Below are 23,313 nucleotides of genomic sequence, written 5' to 3'. Positions count from 1 at the left end.
GCCCAAGTATCACAGTATAAATACACATCAACTATTTGAATAATGCTAATGCTTTATGCTAATTTGGCTCAATGGCATATATTATAATTATTAAATTATGACATTAAGTGGAATTAACTTATTCAGAATTGTCTATTTTAAGAGCTTGTATTTATCTTGAAGGCTCACTGAAGCATAGCTTAAGTGGCTTTGAAGTGCAAAAGTTGCAAAAGAACCCGTTCGTTAACGTATGCAAGGGTAATCTTAGCTACCTGCTGTTGGTGTAGTGCAACCTGTGCACTCACTGGGTCATTGCATTCAAGGCAATCAGAGGTGAAACTTCTGCCTGCACTCTTGGATGAGCCTACGTACATGGGGAAGCATCTCAAGTTTGGTCACTGGCTGAATTTGCAGATTGTCACTTAAACTGGTTTGGAATTAGGTGTAATCATTTTATTCAAGCTTCTTTTTTTATTTGTTTTTTATTTTTTAAGAAGAAAAAAAAAAAGAGGGGAAAAGAAAAATTTTGGTTCCAGTAAACAGTGACACATTTTCCAAGCACAATTCTGAAGCACTTATGACAAAAGCAAATGGCTAGGTCATAGTGTTGGGGTGATTTTACCCAATTGTGCATGAGGAGGATGCAAAATAGCTTTATGACACAAGAAGAATTAAGGTACTTAGACCGATGACTGGACATGAAGCTACATCTTGCACCATGGGAGAAAATTCCATGAGCACAAAATTGCTTTCTTAAGACTGGCAGGGGGAAATCATCAACTCAGAGTCCTCTAATAATTTCTCAGTTTGTCCAAAATTTGTAATATTTATCTAGTTACAGAGCACTCAGAATTTTTCTTTTTTTTAAGATGAAGATGTTTGCCCGAAACATAGGAACCCAAGTTTGCAGTCCAGGAAATGTAGAAACAGAATGAACAACAGTGAGAAAGAGACAGGAAACACTATTTATCTTCACTTTCCTCTTTAAAACTCTGCAGCCTGGTGGTCATTTTATTTTCTGGAAGATGTAGTGTTTGATCCCTTTGGTAAAACAGGGTTTTGAAGTTGTGTTTGCCACATCTCAGATGAGTACCCAAAATACTGAGTAAAAAAGAAGATATATCTACTGGTAGCAGTCCTGTGAAACAAATCAAACATAGTCAATGAACTTGATCCATACTTGTGAATTATTTGGGGAAATTTAAAAAAATTGTTCTTATTTTTTGTGTTCATTCAGCTCTGTAAATAATCCAAAGAGAAAAGGAGGTGGTGAAAAGAACAAAATTATAAATCAGGGGATTCAGTACCACATTGCCCAAACAGCATAAAATTTCTCTTGTTTTTCTGCTATTGTTCGTTCCCCACCTTGCTGACATTGTTTCTGTGTATGATGGGAAAAATAGTGAACATCACAAGCTATATCTCACCTAAAATACAGCATCTGTGACTATTCAGGTGTTATGTTATATAAAGTTTTCTTTAATATATGGCCTGACTGTTTTTGCATTGTTTTTGAAAGAAGGGAGGGAGTTCCATTTTCATTTGATCTTGCCATTGCAACATTATATATACATATATATATTAAAAAAATAAACAAACAAAAAATCCTTTTCATTCTAAATAACTCCAAAGCTGAACTGTAGTTTGCTTATTTTTATTTTAAGAAAAATCGAAAGACAATTGCTAGTGATTTATTACCAGCAAAAGACTGTGGTACAGGTGTTTCAAATGGAGTTAACTGGTACAGTTGCAGAAAACCAACATTTTAAATGTTTTGCTAATATTATTAATTCACTGGCATCTTCAATTTATATTCATGCAAAAGATCTGGGTTTGATGGTTCAGCCTTAATGAACACTGACATTAGTTTTTGTTTAGAGTGTGCAGGGAATAAAGAACATCTTTTATGTGTTGCTCTAGTGATAGTCTTAAGAACAAAAAAAGCATTAAAAAGAATGGGTGTGATGGGGTTTCTGTTGAACAGGAATAAGGGCAATAAAATATTTTAGAAATACTTCAGAAATTTATTTTTTTTTGTTTCTCTATAGAATTCAAAATACTCTAGGTATGTTTGCTAGGTCATGTAGCAGAGAAGAAAACATGGTCTGATGATGTAATGTTAAAGGGGGACCTTTTTTTTTGCAGTTCTGTGAACTGTTGGTTCAGCTAGGATGCACATCCATGTAGCTGTGAAGTGCTGGGGCCAGGCTCTAGCTCTGTGGTCCCCTACCCCAAGACAAAACTGTGAGATGGAAGAAGGGTCTTCGTGTGGTTCTGAACATTTCTTAGAGGTGGATTTGGGTGAGGAAGGAGAGGAAGAACAAGGAACTGGGTGCTAAAGAGAATCACAAAGAATGTCTCAGCTGTGTGAGTATTGCACTCTCTGTGTGAGCCTGATCAGGTCTAAGACAGCCGAAAGGTTACCCTTGCCTTTAGCGGAAGAAGAATGAGTCCACCTTTACAGCACTTGAACTTCCACTTAAAAATATCTAGCCAACAAAACATTGAAAGCAACTCAAACTCTGGTTCAGAGGAAAAAAAAAGGGGAAAATAAGAAGAAAAAAAAAAGGAAAAAAAAGAAAAGAAAAAAAAAAGAACAGGTTCAGAATAAAAGAAAGGTCACCTAGAAATTTGGTTTTGGAAGCCAAGGTTATGATATTGTTAGTAGTCCAATGCTGATAAAAATAGTCTTACATTTTCCTTTCTAATTTCCTTTAGCATTTTTTAAAAATTATTTATTTCTTGTTAAAGGAGGTGTGATGATCAGCTTCACAGTTTTGAAATGCATCATGTAAAGCATTTACACTGACTCTTTTGTGAGGGCTGCCAGACCTGGGAAGGCTCTCTGCCATTATGGACATTAAGGTAATATGCAACAAGCAAGCAAACAAACAAACAACAAAAAAACTTGTTCTACTTTGCATTAGGAAGCAGCTACAACTGCTTGTCTTACTGTATTAGAAAACATTTTTACCCTTGTTTAGATGCTACGGTAAAAGGGTCTGCTTTTTATTCACAAATAGCAATCATTTATTTTTGTCATATTTTTTAACCCCTTTGCTGTGAAATCCAATTTTAGCTGTTCTTCCTGAACTGTATTTCCTGTTCTGCCTTAGGAGGCACAGCAGTTGTTGCTTGGGCCCCGCTGATCAGAGAATGGGCTTTAACAGTGAGAATTCTGAAACTTAGATTCTTGCTAGAGAGAAAAGGGAACTTTTTTTTTTCTTTTTGATTCTTTTGTAGTTATGGAGTAGCAGTTATCTGCTTATGCTATAATTCTAAAAAAAAACAAAAAAAAACAAACAAAAACAAAAACAAAACAAAACAAAAACAACAACAACAAAAACCCACCACAAAATATACATTTCATAAGCTTAGCCTCCATTTTCAAAGCTTGGTCCAAGCAAAGGGAGCCAGAATGTTTTCTTTTTTGGCATCTCATCTATTACTCTGTTTCTCTGTGAAATGACCTGTGGGCAACAAGGCTGTTGACAAAGCTTCTATCCTTTGTGAGAAAATAAAACATAGAAAATAAAAAGGCTAGTTTTTCAAGCAAAGAAGTATCCACTGTCTTCAGAAGTCAGTTGCATCTGACAGCTCCAATCCAGCGTTTGTAGTAACAGCTCAAATAGTTTTCACAATAGCAACATTAGAAAACGTAACTAGTTAAGGATTGCCCAGCACATTCTGCATGTTTTAACTAGCACACAGCTGTAGAGTCTTTTATTTTGTGTTGTCAGTAGGATCTTTTTGTTAATGACAAAAACAACACAGGCTGATGTATCAGAAGCACAGAATTTATATTATCAGATCAGAGTATATTATAAAAGTAACATAACAAAAGGAAGGTGTTTGTAAAGCTATTTGAAGTCACAAAATCTTTTTCTTTCAAAGTTGACAATTAGCCTTGCTATCTTTTTGGAAAGAGACAGAATGGCTCAGTATCTGAAGGCCTTGTTGGGTCAATTGCCTGACAGGTCTTAATGGTAGCCAGATTGACTGTAAGATTCTTTTAGGTCTAACTCCATGGTCCGTTCTTTCTGTAACTGTCATCCTCCTTCTATATAGAGGTGTAATATTTGTGTATGTACATGACAGAAGAAAAAATATCTCTTCAATAAGTAAACAGCCATTACCCTTATTTTTTGTAGCTTCTCAGATCTCTTTGTGTGAAGTACTTCATTATTTCTTGAATAAAATAACATACGATGAAACTGGAATCATTCCCACTGTTGTGAGCTCCTTTTGAAGCACTGCTTTCCTTACCAGTTCTGTAAGTTGTTGTCCGAGTCTTCAAAACAGGACAACACTCCTTCAGAGATATTTTCCAACTTTGCAGCAAATTAAGGCTATAGCTTTTCAAAACACTATACCTAAAATTGTGTTCTTCAATTAATTCTGCCAAATCACTTTGTAATGAATAGACGTTAAAAAATTACTCCATTTTCACAATGCATTTGGTTTTTAAAAAATAAAGCTAATGTTCATGAAAGATAAACCACTTCTTTCTGTAATTATGCAATGTAGCTGTAGTGAGGAATGTTTTCATTTGTTAAAGATCAGGAGACTGTTGGTCATGCTGATGGAAGTTAATGAGAAATATTAGACTGTAGTAACATCACATCGTGGGAGGAGATTTTTCATAAGGCTAATCATGCTGAATGTCCTGAAGGGTACACCTAAAGGTAAGACAAAAAGAGAGTGTAATTTTCAGAAGAAAAAAGAAAAAAGGAAAGAAAAAGAAAATAAAAAGGGCAAATGTATTGATACTACTTGAACAAGTGAAAAGATCAGGCTAAGTACCGAAGGGCTGACAAATCTGATCCCATTTGGATGGAAGTAGGACGCAAGTAGAAAAAGTCTGTTGAAATGGTTAGCTGATCCACCCTGAAAACTTCCTGAGAAGACAAATGAGCACAGAGAAATGTTTTAACCCCTTCCCAAATAAGCTGAGCTGTCTTCACTTCCTATGTTCCATACTGTAGTCATCATCATGTGGGGAAACTTGGCTCTGACTTATACCACTCTCAAAATACTGCTACCACAGTCTTGTGTGACCTGTACTAACAATACTTCCCCAATCACTGTATTTCCCTATACTGGGGATGTAAATCATCTCCGTGAACCTTCAGTTAAGCATTTTGTGGAAACAGCTCTGTGTGGGAAATGTTGTCTCCATGTAGAATAGCTATCTAAGGTTAATTTTTGAATGCAGTCACATCCTTGGATTTCATTCCAAAAAATTACATTTATAAGCTCTGTTCATCAAAAGTTCGGATACCAGTATAATCAAAGTATTAACAAATGCAATAGCAAAGAACAATATTTGAGATTGTTTTTGACAAATCTGGAAACTGCTGAATCAGTGATGTTTTAGTTGTGTATTGCAGGTGTGAATGTGATCTGTAATCTCTCTGCATTACTCCTCAGTTTGGTTTTGCTTCCTGGTGTTACAGACCAATAGGTCAAGCCTATCTGCATTCACTGAGAATTGGTAATACATTTCATCGCTGCTCACACTGATTTAGCCCAGTACGGTCCATCTGAGAGCTTGCTGTGCTGTGCAGGTTTTGGAACAGTGTGTCCAGGTGACCGCCTTTTCCCAAGTGCCACTCATGCACAGCAGAGACTCTAAAACTTCTTCCTGCAGTTGTTATGAGTTATAAACCCCCCCAAATAGGAGCTGATCCCAGCAGCTACTGAGATGGAATCATTCTGAACCAGGACAAAATACAGGAAAGTGTCAAATTTCGCTATGACAATATGGCAAATATTTTGATTGGAGAGTCAGTTGTGGTTGTAATCTCTTCTGTAGCCCACATGCGTTTCCTACACTTAGGGTTGCTGATGAAAGCAGTTGTGAGCAGCAATCCTGGACTTGGTGTAATAAGGCTGGATAACCTCTAACTTTTACTTAGGCAAAATTTGAGAATTGAAACAATGCGCAGCCTTTGTGTTGAACTTGAAGGCTAAATATTTGGGTCTTTATTGATGACAATTTTTGATTATATGGTAGATATTTTTTCTACTCATTTACTTGGTCAGTTACACAGTTTACTCTCTGAAGGAAGGGAACTGATTTCCACCAGACTTAGATTACTAAATGCTATAGTATAAGCATGAAGTATTTATCACTTTTTCATGACTATATTAGTTGCTTGGCATAAAAAAAAATCCTCAGAACCAACCTTCTCCTCCTCCCACCCCCCATTCCCCCTGAATTATGTTTTGCATATGGCAATTTCCTGATGCATTTCTTGAGAATGTGTGAGCAGTGAATACAGTTAAACATATTTAGGGAACCATTATTTTCTAATTATTCATCCATTCTAGCTGCAATATCTCCATTCTGTTTATGGATTCAAGAAATATATCAGGAAAGGCTTTGCAACAAAATGAGTTGGTCTGCCTGCATTCTTCTAATCTCTGAAATTTTGAATTCTTCTTGAGATCAGTGGTACAGAAAGACATATGGGATGATCATCAAGACAAAAAAAATAGGGACATGAATCCTGGGGCCTCTTTGCTTTTCCTTTCTCTTAATAAATACAGAGCTGCGTACGCAAGAGACATTTTTGCCTTCCTGCTCCTTCTTTCTGCAAATGTAAATATAATCAGTGGTCAGAATGGAAAGCTAGAAATTCTAATATGGAGATATAGACAACCTACTAGGGAATGAATTAGTACTTCCCATGTTTGTCTATATATGTTTGATACTCTGGTAAGTACCAGTTCGATATACTATTCCATATTCATCTGCTTTGATCTCTGAATGTCTCCTAAAATCAAGAGAATGCATGGTGATGGTAATCAGCTTGGACAAATACTCTACAGTTAGAAAAGATGAGGTGAATTAACACAGTTAACACATTTGTGTATGCTTACTCAGTAACTGAAGATCTTTTTGACTGCACAAAAATTAAACAAAAAAAAAAAGACACCATGAAAAATAGTATCCTGAAGTATAATCAGCCTTGATTCCACTTCAGCAGAAAGTTGGGTGGGGATAGATAAATCTACCAATGGAGCAACAACTATGGCCATGGATACAATTTTTTCTTACTGGGATCTGATTTTTTTTCTTTTCAGACCAGACCCTTATGAAAAAGACTGTAACTTCAAATGAGCTCTTGGCAGAAGATGTAATCTTGGCTTTAATTTTGGGTACATGTGCCCAAAGCACTTAACTTACCTTTTTATGTCCTATATCCTACATTCTCTTGTCCAATGTTGTGTGAGGACTGGGGAAACCAAATGAGTAAATCTTTCTAGTGGACAGTGAAATTTGCAGCCAGGGAGAGTGAGGGGGTGGGGATCTCTCAAAGAATTATTCCGATAATACATTTCTATGGTGTATTGCCTGTTTAAAAAATACAGAATGGTCAAAATAAAGTTAGGTGTGCACAACAGATGTTCCGTGTTATAAAGTAGGGATTATATTTTGAGATGTAGTTTTTTTGTGTGTGTGTGTGTGTGTTTTTGTTTTTTGTCTTGCTAATAATACGTATCATTATTAACCGGACAGTATCTTTTCAAACAACAGATGGTCAATACCAATTTGCATGTAGATTGTCTTATTGGTAAAGAGTTAAGGAAGTAAATAGATAAAGAGGGTAGATTAAAATATCTCAACTGTAATGAAGCAATAGATAGTGAGGTTTCAGACTGCAATGACGTGGTTCTGCTGCTGTCAATAACTCCTCAAAGGAGTCCAATTATAATAATTAAAATCAATCTGTGATCTTTTGCTGTGTAGTGAACCTTGTGTATCCAGTTTAATTAGTCTGGCATATTAGTAAACTGCTTTTAGGAAAAAAAAAAAAAAGTATATGTTAGGAGTACAGCTTACAGATACTTGCCCATTTTTTTCTTGGTAAAGTTCAAAAAAATGGCAGGCACTGTAAGGAGGCAATTTCCCATTGAAAACATTGAGTGCCATCTGTAAGGCAACAATGGTGGCTGCATGCTGTAAATAGAAGAAACATTTAATTAAAGGTCTATTGAAAATGATTGCGTGCATCTATTATTTAACCATATGTCCAATATATTATCTATACATTTAACATTACTTATGTGATCTTCATTAATTCTTTCCCTCTGCAGTGTTGAGCAAGTATTGTTCTTTTATGGCTGTACAAACTGAAATGCTGCATGTATAGAGGATATACATATTTAAATATTTAAGATGTATTAAGCACTTGCAGTTCTTATCAAAGTTAGCAGGATATGTGAAAACTTATTTGAATAAGAACTGGTGGTTTTGCATGGTAGGTAAACAACTGAGATCTGAAGAGAAAGCTCTTTTGCTGATATATGTCTTATACTTCATTATCAAATTGCAATTTAGCAATAGGAGCTTTTTACACAGAGCAGTCTAAGAATTTCCTTTCCATTTGAGAGTGCTCATTCTAAACAAAAATATAAGGTCACAACTGAGTGACTGCTTTCTTTATACCTTCTAAAATAACTTACATTATCTTCATTTTTATGTTCTCCCCCCCCCTTATTTTTTTTTTTTAACTTTTGCATCTGAAAAAGGTGCAGGAAGGAGGAATTTTGTTTCTAAATTATCTTTGTGATACAGTTTCAATAAAACAGAGGTCTTTTCAGTTCTCTGCTCAATCAAAACACTACTACAATGAAATATACAATGCCATCAGGTAGAAAATGGAATGCTTCAGGTTTCAAAGTAGTCTCTATTCATTAAAGAGTGGGAATAATCCAATGATACTTAAGGTTAACCAAATAAAAATGCTTGTATCTGTATTTCATAAAGGAAATGAAATGCTTTCACTGCATTTAAAAACTGCAGAAAGGTAACATAAAAGAAACAGTGAGGACTCACCGTAGAATACATAACCATTTTTTGTTGATGTGAAGGCCTTCTAGCATCTGAGATATGCTTTAGAATAGTTTTTAAAAGAATACCTGAAAGAAAATGGGGAAGCAATGACTGAAAGAGACACTTTTGTTAACATCCTTATTGTTACTATTTTAATACTATCTGTCTTTAAATGCACCAGATTTATTCTATTGCTCTTATGGATAATTTGTACACAGTGGCCTGATAAGTCTGATATTAATTTTTACATGAACAGTTGGCCTGATTCTGAGTCCATGTAAAATATTTCCAGGATCCCTAATAGCCTTGAGAGCTTTAAACTGTCTGTTCAGAGCTGCTCTGTGCCACCAGAACAGTTTAAGAAGACCACTGTAATGAATACTACCCTCTGTTGTGTGTAACTGTTGACTTCCTGATTTCCAGAGAAGAGCAAATTCATTGGGCTCTTGGCCTTCTTAAATTACATGATTGTATTTTTTTAACTTCTGAAACATTGTCAATGATAAACTGTATGAATTATATCAATGTCAGTGCTAATATGTTAACATAAGATTGAAATCTTCCAGGAATTGAAGTCCTAAAATGAGAACTGTATATGCTAACAGAATTAAACTTCTGTTTTCTTCAGCTACTGAAACAAAATTTAATAACAATTGGTAGTAAAGCAGAGGTTTGAGTTTCATGCTTAGTTTTGTATGTTAGAGCTCCAAGAAGGCAAACAAATTAATCCTTGCTTATATGTGATTTGTCCTTGTAGCTCACAGAACCTAACTGTACAGTGGCCATGTAAAGTGAAAATCAGGCCAAAAGGTTGACACTGGATGAATCCAGTGGATTAAAAAGGTATAAGCTATCTTAAAATTTCAGTTAAAATTTGTTGAGCAGAATAATAAAGCTTAGAATACTCATTTTAGTACTCTCAGCAATGGAAAATGAAAACTCTTAGGAAACAAAGTTACCATCCTAGAGATTATTACAAATAATATTTTGTAAGTTAAGCATGGTGGCTTATGTAAATTTCAGAGTTGATTAATTTCAGCAGTAACCTGTATTTACTTTGGGTTTCTTATAGAACGTAATCAAAATGCTAGCTGCTTTATAATGTTGAATTAGTATATTTGTGATTCATATCCTCAACATCTCTTGTCCCATTAGTCAAAATCTCTCAGTGCTGATCACCAATATCCAAATCACGGCATCTGTCATGGCCATGGTTATTACACACGCTTACTTCTTTCCCATTCTACTCCTGATTTTAAATGGGGTAAGAATTTGGCTTACCTCCCTGCAAACGTGATTTTTGTATTTGTTTGTGGAACCCGAATTCTGCCTGTAATAACAATTCTGAGAGCTTTATCAGCTTGGTCCTGACGCCACGAGTAGCCCAAACAGGTAAAGTGTAATTGTTAATATCCTACAGTGAAGAAAGAAAACATGATGATTTTCTTGTTAGTTCCTACTGCTAATTGTTAGTTCTTTTGGCACAAAATACTAGTCAGAACAAATTCTGAATGTTTTGCTCAAATAAATCTTTTTCTTCATAATAACTATATTTTGCATTTAGACAGCTGTGGAATTCTTATTTATAGCATCACACTGTTTAAAATAAATTTGAAAGGCAGTGTTCAACCAGAAGAGGAAATATGCTCAAAATTATTACGTAAAAAGTAAATGGCATTATTTATGACAATTTCAAATGCAGTTGTCAGTTGCAAAAAATTCATGTTGTGACTTTTCTTCAGCCATCTGCTGGAATACATCCTGAGATATTTACTGAAACAAATCCTATATAGAAGGTAAAGTATAATGAACTGATTTTTCTTTTGGGAAGCTGCCCAAGATAAGTTAAGGCTGGCTACTGTGAGAAGGAAATATATTCCAGAACTCCTGGTTTGCACTGCTCTGAATTCCAGTTTAAATAAAGTTGGTATCCTTTCTGTATTTCAATGTAATCTTTATGAGTGTGAGTTGTTGGGCTGAGCTCACCAGGTGGAGTTCTAAAGGAAAATGCCTGCTACTTAAAGACAGGATTTGTTTAGATAAGTGAAACAGAACAACATGTTAGGTTAAACCAGCTCAGGTCACTTTTTCTTTTAACAAGTTAGATTTGTGTCTTGAGAAAAGAATTGCCTAGTTACATGTTATTTAAGACAGTGCTGTAGGCAAGCAAGCACCTCAGTTTCCAAGCTACCCGAAAGTCAGATTACAGCCAATAATAACAAATATAGAGATGCATGCTAATGCAGTTTCATGAATTCTGTTTTAAAAACTAAGAAAGCTCTCTTTCAAGTGCTACACTTGAAAAGGTAAAAGTGATTTTTGTGGCAGACATCTTAATTTATACATCTGAAGTCTTCATTGAGTAGTATGAAAGACCAAAGCTCAACAAATCTAATACTGGAAAGAATGACCCAAATAACTGGTTTTGTCTTCCAGTATTTAGCTAGCTCCCTGATGAGAGCTGCCAGTTTTTCACATTTCTCAGGTCACACAGGTTTATCAGTATAACGATTGAATCAAAAAGTTTTGGTCCTGAGATGTCCTGAATTTGAGCAATATGGAAAGGTAACCTAGCTGAAATTACAGTGAGGTACACCAAAATTTTAACACTTCACCTAGCTCAAGGCTCTGGCTAGCACTGCGGTCGAGACTTCATTGATCAAAGTTGGACCTACTCAGAAACTGCAGGACAGAAGGTAAAAACATCAGCATCACACCCAAGTACTACATGTTGGGTGTGAAATACATCTTAAAACTGTTTCAGTTTTCCAGGGCTATCCCAGTATTAATGAACAAGTTATTATTAATATTTTAATTTAAAAATAATTATGCTGTTAAGCAATTTTTAGCAAGTGCTGCCTGCAACAATACCAAAGACATTTTTGACACAAGACCCTGAAATTTTCACTTGCTTCAGCTGAGTTAAGTCTAGACTTGGATACGGCATGGAGTGGGGTTTGTTGCTAAATTAAAAGTAGTCAGGATTTTTTCAGATCCCAGTCAGAGATACCAAACTGTTGGGCCTATGCACCTATGACAGTTGGGCACCATGTACCCCTTTTGTAGTAAAATCCATGCTTCTTTGTGATGTGCCGGGTCCCTTTGCTAAGAACGAGCTCCCAAACTTGCACAAATAACCTTTTGTACTATTCCAATGGCTGTTTAATTCCTGAAAATACTGTGACCACCGCTGTCCATATGCAATAATGACTTCTCTTTCTTATGCAATTTGTGTAAAACCTTTGTGGAGGGATTCCTATGTTTCTTTTTCAACAACACATTTTACTTCTGCATGTCTCTATGATGGGGTTTGGAGGAGTAAGAAGACAGTTTTATCTGAAGATATGCTTTTGCCTAATAGTCCACATGCAGTCACTGACAAGATGTTGCATTTGGTAGGCCATTGGTCTGTGTTCCTTATAGTGGTGGATGACCCACAGCAGCCTTACACAATCATAGTGTTTTTAGAGGATTTTCAGTTGCAAGTTTGATTTTGAGTGAGGGTTCCTGAGTAAGAAGCTGAAAATAGACTGTGGTTCAGAAAAAAAATTGAAAGTACAGACTTACCTTCTTTTGATGTCTTTCAAACAGTAGAAGTAAAAGCTGAAACTGGTTTTAAGAAAGTGCAAGTATTTCTGTTGGACCTTGATAATTTTTGTATTATTTACCTCATATTGTAAAATGTCAGAGAGCTTCCAAATTCTTTCAGTGTTCAACTTCTTCAGTGGGTATCCAGTGTGAGAGGCTAAAAATTTGAGAAATGGCTGGAATAAAAAAAGCAAACTTTTATGTTGCACACAGGGACTTTCTACATTTTTTCTACACACTTCGTACTAGCACATATCAATTTTTAGAAACAAGATAGTCTTTGCATTTAGTGCCTATGCACCATACCATTGTCTAGTGGTACTCACGGGCAGACAGTTACTACCTATTTCAGTGGATCCTTTTCCTTTCTTCATGATTATAACCTGGCAGACATAAAATGAATGCTTGTACGAAAATTCATAGCGATCTTGTGAAACCTTGCTTTCATCCAAGTTTTGAGTTGCACCTTCCCTTCTGCTCCTACATTCCAGTTACAAGTTCTCATTTCTGGTCTCCTTCTTCCAGATGTTTTTGTTCTCTGATACATACTTCATGTGTATGTCTTGCATTTGTGTTGCCAAACACATGGCTTCTCCATTCCTACCTTGGGTTTTTCTTAATTACAACCCAATCTACTATTTCAGTCCACATCCTGATCTTATTTTTAGCCACATCCTGGTCTTACCAAACTATAAGACATAGTATCACATAGTGATATTGGGGAAATTACGATATTGGGCAATGGGACAGGACACATACACCAAGAAAGCTTAAAGAAACTAATTTATAATTTATAGCTGCTGTATACCACTAGTTTTTCTTGGAAAAACATCAAGATTCTCTTTTAGGCTGAAAAGAGAATTTGGCCTATTCATCTAGAAGAGGTTGGTGATCTGAGTTTAGGGTTGAAGTACATGCATAGTTTTTGCTTGGTGGGAATGTTCAGAAGTGGGTAGAGGAGATGCAGATGTATGAGGAAGTCTGGCAGAAATCCAAAAAGGGTTCAAAGGAAGTGTGATAAACACTTTTATTCTGATATTGCTACTGAGTAGAAGGGAGGTATGATTTAACTTTGTTAAAACTGGGAATTATGGTTCATTTGACTGTAATATATAGATGCAGAGCCATAGGTAGATGGCTGTTTCAGTGGCTAAAGATTAGAGAAAAACAAGTGAGTTTGGTGGTGCCATTTTGAATAAATCCATGAAGAAAGTTGCAACGGAATAGACAAATGATTATGTACCCATGGCAAAGAATTTGATGGTGGAGAAAGCAAGGGAGACATTAAGAATGAACTTTAAGTGAGTGTCTGAATGAAGACTTCAGGTGTGAGATAACTGGTACTTGAGGAAAGCACTGAGGCTATTATAAAGATTTGAGGAATTGAGCTGTGAGAATTTTGTGGTGGAAGAGGAATCTGAACTAGCAAGGAGTTATACAGACAGAGATGTCAAAGGAATTACTAACATGAGACTGAAGAGAGAGAAGTTTTGAAGTGAGACACTGATTTGATCCAAGTTTTTGTTTTCTCTGCTCTCCTAAAAGGTAGGTGTAGTAGGTTTTTTTGCAAGGTAGTCAACAATTCATCTTTTTTATGACTTGCAATTTTGAGTTGATGGGGATAGTCCAGTCTAGCTGGCTCTGTAATGTAATTGTATTTTGGGTAAGACGTATACACCCACTTTGAAGATGAGATATCTGGAAGAAGCATATTAACTGCCATTTTGAAAACCTACCTGTTAGATATTGTTGCCAGAAGTTGTACATTTGAATTAGAAGATTTCCAGAACTAAAAATACCTTACCCTGTACTGCTTGAACTGCCTTTGGAAATCCCTTGTTGCAAAGGTTTCTCTTAGAAGTTCGTTGTATTTTGGGCAGTGTGAGAAAGGTAAGTAGAGCAACTGAAAATAAAATTGCAAAACATTAGTTAGGCAAGGCACTTCTTGTTCTGCAATTCAACATACACTTTGAGGATTGTTGTTCTGATTGGCTGCACTAATTAAAACAAGCTGCAGAAGTTTTGGAGAATGTTGTTTTCAAGGATATTCATCTTCAGGACCATAAGAGTCATATTGATGACTACTTACTAAATAATCTTTAAATGTTCAGAGGAGTAATAGTTACAGCAGTTCAAAGGTAAAGGACTCATCTACACAAGTTGAAATTTGTCCCTTGACAGAAGACTAACATAAGCCCTCATGTATTTCTTTGTACTTGGCTTCCTCAGGAGTGATTTTACTCATTGTGTTCAGTCTTTGTTTAAACATACCATCATCTTTTTACAACAAATTACCAGCTGGACTACAAAAGGAGTCTTTGTGCATACTCAGCTCTATTAAGTGGACTTACCACAGCTCCATTTAGTTCAGCCAAATTAAAGAAACTTAAGTTTCCATAACTCAGATTTTTCTTTAATTCCAGGTACTTGAAGGTTAAATGTTACATGTGAGATGGATAATTTAACAATTTGTTAATTCATTTATCTAAGCTGAGTTTATTCTTGTTTGAAGTTTTTTGGTATTAAATTTTAAACAAAAGTTAAAACAAATTTTTACACTGAGATATTATTAACATTTTTCTCTAATATGTTTTTTTTTTTTTTTCAGAAATAAAGCTCTATCTACACAGTCCCACAGTTAAAAGAGTTTAAAGATAATAATAATAATAATAATTGAGAATCCTGATGGTATAATTACCTAGGATAGCTTCACAGCAGTTTCTGTCTTTTTAAAAACATAATCTATCCTTTTCAGAAAGTAGGAAAGTATTTCTGAATTATAACCACAGGCTCATGAACAGGCCTGACTTTAGCAATAAATACATGATGAACCTTTTTTTTGGGGTGGAAGGATATATGTGGTCTCAATCTTACATATATATGCAGTAAAGACGAATATAGCTAAAACACAAATACTAGGGAAAAAAAGTAGGAAAAAAGCATATATATTTGTGACTATGATTTTTTTTTTTTAATAAACTTACTTGATCCCTTAGGTGTGAGTGAGGTGCAGTACCTGCTTGCTGAGGGTGATAGCAGTATTGATACTGGCCAGGTGTTTCTGACTGTTTGATGGAGTTCTACTGTATGTGACAGCGTCAGAAGAAGCTCCTGACTCTACACCAGGGCCATGTGCCTGCACAGTAAGACATATGTCTCCATATCCTCCATCTTCATGCTCTCATCACCCCGAGGTGAGAACCAGAGCTCCATGTCCCTGTTTAAACTGATTTCCCTATCACAGACTGTTTTAACTAGACTTGTAAACCCACACAATTTATCTCACATAACGTGTGAACGTCCTCTCCCATAATGGGACTCACATTGTACACTCCTGTTTTCTCTTAGCTTTTTACCATAGATTTTCCACAAATGGGGAAGTCCAGCACCACTCATCTGTCCAACTTTCTGCTCTAGGACAGGTATACACATGTTACAGAGCTGCTATCTGCACAGCTCTGAGGTGAGGATTAGAGGAAGGGAGATGAATAAGTCTATTACCCTATGAATTCATGCTCCTAAAACTCTTAGTTATCTTTCCTTTCCTCTTTACTTTTTTCTGCCAAACCTCAAAATGCATGCCCTGGCTTTCAAAGTGCAAGAAAAACAATACTGCGACACAATTCTCACTGTATTGAGAATCACAGAATAATTCTTTTACCTTTTTAGTTGTCTGGAGCCTAAAAAAAAGGTGAAGCACTAGTGAGAATAGGTATGCTTCCTCTTCTCACATGAAGAAAGTCATGGTTGTGATAACACCAAGTACAGGATCAATCTGTTACTGCTTCTAAGGTGTTTTACTCTAATCATAAGTGTTTTGTTCTGTGTTGCTTTGTTTTTCTCTATGATTTTTTTATTTCTTTCTCTCTTGTGGAAAATCTTGACAGTATTTCTACTCAGATTATTAGTCCTTTTTGCCCAATGCTTGTACCTTGATATACCTTTCTTTGTTATTACCCTGCCCTTTTTCCTGCTCCTTCATCTCATTTTGGGTATTTTACTAATGCTTAAGGGAAAGCAAATGCCCCAGTTTATACTCACATTATCATGTGACAGTGGCACTGTGTGAACTGGAATTGGCTGCCAAAGGATTCTGGGGTTCCAAATCTGGCCTTGTGTCAGTGGATACAGCCCAGCAAGACTTGCCTGAGCACTCATAAGCGTTTGATCACAGTCAGTACTTTGCACATAAATCTGAAGGAGGAAAAGAAAAGATTTAATTTTTTTTGGGGGGGGGGGGGGGCGTGGAGGGGGGAGTTGGTTTTCTTCTGTTAATTTTCTTCTTTTGGTAGAAAAGAAGGGGATTGGTACTGTACCGGAGGAGCTGGCATTAGAGTAGGGTAAAGAAAAAAGATGGGGGAGGGAGAAAGAAAAAAGCTGGAATAGGGCCTTGGAATATAATTTTGGTGGACAAGAGAGTTGTGACATGGTAGCTGTTCCCTTTGGGTCCTAATGAAAAATGTAAAACTGACTCCATTTGGCCAACTAGGCTTTGGGATGTGAGGGATGCACTGAGCAACTGGAAATGAAAAGTAAGCTGTATCTGCACTGCACATGGAAGTGTAGAATTGGAGATATCCAACACAGGTACTGTCATACAGCAGTGAGGCATCTGAACCTTTTTACAGCCTTAAAAACCTTGTGCATGGTTTTCAGTTAACATTAGCTTGAATTAAAGTTGAGCCACAACTTCAGGGATACTTTGAAACCACATTGAATTCAGTGGGTTACCTCCAAGCACACCAGCTTCAGACTCTCATGGATTCAGGAAGTTCCGGCATCCATGAAAAACATCCTACCTCCCAGATCCAGTACTTGCCTCACTCTGCTTGTAAACAACACTCAGGAAATGAGAGTATCTTCTCCGCATGTACTGTCCAAGCTCATACTGTTGCTGTATGCCAAGCTGTAGAAGTGACAGAAGAGTGTAAGAAGCTCAAGAAGTGTGCTGTGCAACTATTCCTATAAACCAAAATTTAAATAATCTTTAATAAATAATTTTGAGAAAGATCTTAAAATATTTCATTTCTAAAGGGGAGATGGAAAGAGAGCAGGAGAAACAAATCAGTAAAGTTACTGTGTTGACAGTTATTTTCTGACTTGCACTCTGAAACAAGACCACTGTGTGAACATAGTCTCATTAACACTTACTTTCTTTAGCCATGGGGAAAAAAAAAAAGAAAAAAAAAGTAGAGAAAAGCTGTTTGTACTCAATCTACATATTGCATGCAAATGGAGATCGTTACTATTCATCTCTGAAACTCACATCTTAATGAGTTAAGCTGAAACTCATATCTTAATGGACAAGTAGTCACAGTCCCCTGTGCGTATGGCTGTAGTTTAGGTAGATGCCGCTTTCTGCAAAGGGACTTAATTAGGAAGTAGCATGTCTGTAGTGATCCTAATGCATCCATCATAGGAAAAGGATTGCATTTTTCACCCTAGAATGCCTGAATCCTTGCTGAGTAAGTACTAAAGAAAATAAAGGTGTGATGTCCTTGATTAGAGAGTCATGGGAGTTTACCTTATTTAAAAGAGGTTATCAGGCAAAGGGACAGTATTTGTACTAAAATAAATGAACATGAATTAGCCATGAGCATATTTGAAATGGAAATTGGAAGGACCATCGGGGTGAAGTTCAAGAACAACCTTTCAGTGAGAGCAATGGAAGCAATAATACCTGACTAGTTTGAAAGCAGAGCTTGGTAAATGTATGAACGCAGATCGTATGATATGGCTTTTTGCCATGGCAAAAGACTGGATTTGATTGCTTAAAAGGCCCCTCCTATTCCTGTGTGATAAGAGTTGTCATATTAAAAGCTGCTTATTAATTAATGTTATCTTCACAATACGTTTTACTGTAAATGTTATTTGCCTACTTACTGGTCATATGACAAGAGTGGGAAGCGTGGGCCATAAGGATAATATCAGATATGTCTTCCTGGCAGATACAATTTTTCATTTTGTTTTACAGTAAGCTATGTAGTTGTTTATCCAAGCTAATAAGATTAGCTGAGGGACAGGGTTACTTAAAGCAGGTACAGAGATGTCCCAACAAAGTTGTCTAGTTCCTGTTGTTTTGCTGGCTCACAGCAAATTAACTGGGAGTGCAGGCACAGCAACCAGCTGGCTATGAGGATATGTCCAGGATATGAATCCCACAGAATAACACCAGTGATTCCATGCAGAGGCTACACTTTCAGCATGAGCAAGATCTTTTTTGGGAAGACAGAAAATCTTGAACAGAAGACTTTGAGTAAAAGTCCTTCACGCCTTTGTGTGTTTTATTGCAATGGTTAATTGCTATCTACAGTCTAAAACTTTTGATTCTTAATTCTGACCTATGTCCCCAGCTTTCAATCCCTGGATCTTGTTACCCTTTTGAATGACACATTCCTCGCAATCACAAATCTTACTCCCAGTAAGATAATAAACAATAAAATGGAATCAAGTCACTTAATCTCTATGTTAAACTAGCTAGATGACAGTTCTTTACTCACACTGCCAAATAGGTTTTCTAACCTTAGCATGTTTGTAGCTCTTTGCTGAACTTTTTCCAACTTACCATCATCGTTTTGTAAAGACATGACATGAGAATCACATGCAGTGTCCCTGTAATGGTCTCAGTGTTTATGATCTTACTTGTACATGGTGTTTCCTGGACTAAATTGAAATATATTTGACTTTGCTCATTTAATCATTATTCTGCACTGGGATCTGAAGTACAGTGATTATTCATTGCTTCCCGAAGTCCATAATTCAGGTTGAAATAGACCTCAGGAGGCCTCTAGTCCAACCTCCTGCTCAAAGCGGAGTCAGCTATAAGGTCAGACCAGGTTACTCAGGGCTTTATCCAGAATGCCAGTCATGGCCCAAAATACGTGCATGTGATCGCTTCTTTCAGCTTCTGGAATTGTGCATAGGGGTTTCCTAGGAAATATGCTAGGCCTAGGCTTCTGCCCCAACTTGCTTAATATGTGTGTTGTTAAATCCTGACGCCTGGGTCTTGAACCCCTCCAGAGCTTACATGGCCTGGAGCACACTGGCATGTAGCGCTGAACTTGTGTAGTGTACATGTGAAATGATTGATTCATATAGCCGGATTAAGGTATGAGAAGCTGATCTTAACCACCTTTGTGACGTTCAGTGTTGCTTTCTGCCTGATAATGAGCTTTGCTGCAAAGCTATTGCTCCTTTTTCTCAAGGGAGGTGGTGCGAGAGGAAGTAGGCCTGAACTTGCATCAGAGATTGGTGTGGCTTCCCGAGAACAGAGCAGAGGAGAGGCCCTGTGTGCTGTTTGTTCTCTTCTGATTTTGTTGGAGACCTGGTAAGTGACAAGTTCTCCTCAGAAAGAGAAATATGCATTGTGCTGGACTTGCTGGATATAATATGACGAACAAACATACTGTACAGCAGCCTCACAGAGGCACGCACACTGAGCAGTCAGCAAATACGTGCACATTAGCCATTTGTCTGGGACTTTCAGGCTTTTGGCACATCTAAACCACTTCAGTGAGGCTTCTGGGTTCCCAGAATACTGGCCAAATGACTAGTGCATTTTTTGATACAAACAGCTTATCTTGGGGAAGAAGGAATGAAGCACAGACACAATGGACAGTGCTGGTGGGAGTGGAGCAGAAGAAGGGTTAAAATCTCCTAGTGCTCCCATATTCATCTGGAGCCTGATAGTACAGGATATTTATGTGATAATTCTGCTAGAACTGATCTTAGTAGTCATGGCTAGGAATCTCTGCTCAGCAGAGACTGAGGGTGGTCTGTGAGTGCTTCCACCACCTTGTTCTGCAGTTGGTTAAAGTTATGTGTTTAGTTTCATGTGAACTGTGGTGCTGCCAGCACCTGTCTCCTCTTGGAAGACCCCAGTCTACAATGAAATATCTCAACATGTGCTGCTATTGGACCAGAACAGGCCAACTCGGTGTCAGTGAAATCGGTGACTACTCGCAGCTGTAGCTTCCCAGTATGTTCTTTGTCTGTCCTACAAGAGATCTGCATGTACCAACTTAATAGGGGCTTTCTCAAGTTAAAACAAAGTGCTAAAAAACAAATATCAGCAGACCATGCTCTAATATTTCTGTATTTTGGCCCTGGTAAACAAACACACCTTGGTAAGCTGTCCATATCCATGCTGCCTTGCAACTTCTTTGTGTTTGTCAGTTGGAAAAAACTCCTGTGGGGTAAGATCACCGTGGCGAAACACCTGGTAAAATAGACAGAATTCCCGTCGTGTTACTGGGCTTTTTATGGTGGATATAGTTAGTGCAGTCCCAAGGATTATGCAACGATAGAGAATACTTTATCTAGCAGACACTAAATATATTCATGGTACTTATCTTGGATCTACATAACTACAGTACCTGTTACTAGACAATGTAACTCCTGTTTTTTCCTGGCATTTGGAAAGCAGTTAGCTCAAATAAATTTTTACAAGTTATAAAAAATTTATATATTTTACAGAGGTAAAATATATATTTGTGGAGGTACAGACTACAACGGTGACAGACAGTAAACAAACAGAAGCATATAAATAGTTTTCCAGGAATATTGGAACATTAATATTTTCGTAGGACTAACTGGGAGTTCAAAAGGAAGAAAAAAACCCAGCAAAACTACTGCTCAGCAGTACTTTGAGCAGTATTTTGAGTATTAAAACAAATTAGTCTTAAAAAGCCACATTGACTTTTTCATCACAAGAGGTGATGACTTGTCATCTAATATCCAAATACAGGCTAAACTATTACTTGGAAAACACTGAACATGTTACGGAATTTCATTTCATACAAAAGATACATCTATAAAGATGCATGGAGATTTTTCATTCCTGCGATGAATTCTCTCATTGGCCAGCATAATTCCTGTAAATATATGTCATAAAATTGTAAAATTTTACCACCAGATTTATTTACTTATTTTATGTCTTTGGCCAAATAGGTAAAAATAAAACTGAATGTTCAGGAGAAAAAAAAAATACAAGTGACTTATAAGCTTGTGCGATATTCAGAACAGACCAAATTCAGGCCTCCTGCAAAGAACAGTATGTCATAATCATTGCAAATAGCATTTGTTTTACAACACGGGTTCTATGTTGCATATTCAGTGCCATTGTACACTTGTTTGGGTTTCACATAATTAAATTTGATTACTTGTTAATGCAGTGAAACCAGTAGAATAGCAGAAACTCTTCTATGGTGAAGAGGATTTTGTTAATGCAGTGAAAATAGCTGAATAGCAAAACTCTTCCAAGGTGAAGGGGGTTTTTGCAGGCCATTGAAATTTAGTTATGAAATCCTATTTTACAATTTAAAAATAATGATATGCAATTTCTCTCTTATTGATGTAAAAAAAATAATTAAAACAAATAAACAAAAAACACTCTTAGTCATTCCAAAAGGTTACTTTCAGTTACTTCCATCCAGGACTGCACAAAGGAGATAACATTATAAAATCTTATTTAAAAAATGGGGATTGCTTTTTGTACAATGTAACAGTGAATTCTGAGTATGCAGTACACACTTCAGTATTCACAAAGTACCCCCTCTCCCACACTCCAGACCATAACAAGAGCAGCAAGTGACAGGTTTGAGGTCCATTTATCCATGAACCATATACTTACTACGGACACGAACTTCAGTTTTCTTTTTGCTGTGGTTTGGTGAAGGAAGACGCAGAAAAGGCAGAACGTGAAGCACAGGCTCCAGATCCCACACACCAGCTGCCTTGACCTCATTCTGAGGGTAGCGTTCAGTTATTTTGCACCCTGGAGCCCCTGGCTGAACGTGGTACAGTAGATATGTGGCTTAGAGGGGAGGAGCCGGTGGTGCTTGGTGGCGTCCGAAAGTGGGCTGTGTTTTTGCCTCTGCCCGTGGATCCGTGACATGAAAAGTGCATTTGGCACTAGCACTCAATTTCTGTGTCCCACGTCTAATGGGAAGCATAATTTTTGAGCTCTCCGATTCCTGTGCAAGGCACCTGCAATACAGGTGAATGTAAAGAACTGTACATTGCCTTCTATCAGTTAAGTTAGGATTTGGTATGAGTCAGCCTTCTCAAAAGTGAAAATGCTGCAGATATGTTGTCTCTTGCTATAACAATGCTCACACAGTCTTCTTTGAAAACTTTGAATTAGAAAGTGAGAGAGTACGGTGCTGGCAAGTGTTCTGTAATGAAGGATCTCTGGAGTTACCAGTAGATTTGGCTGTGGTCTTTAGCAGAAATAAATATCAGAGGACTTTCTTGCATGGCAGCAGGGATAAGCCTATACTGACTGCAAAAAATAAAGATATGTCTATGAACTTTTCATCTCTATAGTAGGTCCATTATGTGCCTAGTGACAAAGTGTGTGCCACTGTTTTCTAAAACTATGCCTAAAATTTCACAGTTAGGTAAACCTTTGATTTTCAAATTTCTCTTGCTGCAGATGTTATTGTTTATGCATTGTTTATGCATTGTTATGCATAAATCGAGAGTTGTCTCTGTCATTTCCCCTATACATTTTAGATAAAGAAAAAAATCTAGCTCATAGACAGTCTTGCAAGAGACAGAATTCATCTTACAGTCTTGGTCTTAGCGTGTAGGTTCAGTCACAGTACCGTGTTATTAAAAGCCCTATTAACATGTAAAAATTGAGGGTGATTTCTGAGTGATCAAAAGGTCTCTGTATGTAAGAATTTTAAAGGTATTGCTGAAAAAAATCTTGTTGCTACCCCAAAAGATTATGTAATCTCAAGCTAGTTTAAAGCACAAATAACAAACTTTCCCTTGTAATTATTAAATACGGGATTGCCTAGAGGGATCAGTTCTCTTTCGTGAAGTAACAATGCCATAGCTTTCACATGTCAGAACTGAAGAGATTCCTCTATGAAACATTCAGAGGTCAGACTTTCTTG

The 23,313-nt window shown here is 36.9% G+C and overlaps 2 protein-coding genes across 3 annotated transcripts in view; one reads left to right on the top strand and one right to left on the bottom strand.

Moving 5' to 3' along the window:
* Positions 1–7,182: 7,182 nt before the first annotated feature.
* On the bottom strand, positions 7,183–22,328 carry LOC106046663 (prostatic acid phosphatase-like). Its single transcript, XM_048054486.2, has 10 exons — positions 22,041–22,328; positions 20,532–20,627; positions 17,229–17,315; positions 16,451–16,603; positions 14,214–14,312; positions 12,490–12,585; positions 10,103–10,235; positions 8,825–8,907; positions 7,839–7,945; positions 7,183–7,339 (listed from the first exon to the last, which is right to left on the bottom strand). Exons 1-10 carry the CDS (start codon positions 22,152–22,154, stop codon positions 7,183–7,185), a joined length of 1,125 nt encoding a protein of 374 aa, XP_047910443.1. The 5' UTR covers positions 22,155–22,328.
* Positions 19,615–23,313, top strand: part of CPNE4 (copine 4) — a 296,808-nt gene continuing 293,109 nt past the window's right edge. Inside the window, exon 1 of one of the 2 annotated variants that reach the window (XM_066991980.1) lies at positions 19,615–19,736. The gene's annotated coding sequence lies outside the window, so the exon portion shown is untranslated. The remainder of the gene's footprint in view (positions 19,737–23,313) is intronic. The other variant, XM_066991978.1, reaches the window with a different exon arrangement.

This window comes from Anser cygnoides, chromosome 2 (assembly GCF_040182565.1).
Source record: "Anser cygnoides isolate HZ-2024a breed goose chromosome 2, Taihu_goose_T2T_genome, whole genome shotgun sequence".
NCBI lineage: Eukaryota > Metazoa > Chordata > Aves > Anseriformes > Anatidae > Anser > Anser cygnoides.
The sequence above is the reverse complement of the archived record's forward strand: the minus strand, read 5'-3'. Positions and strand labels throughout refer to the sequence as shown.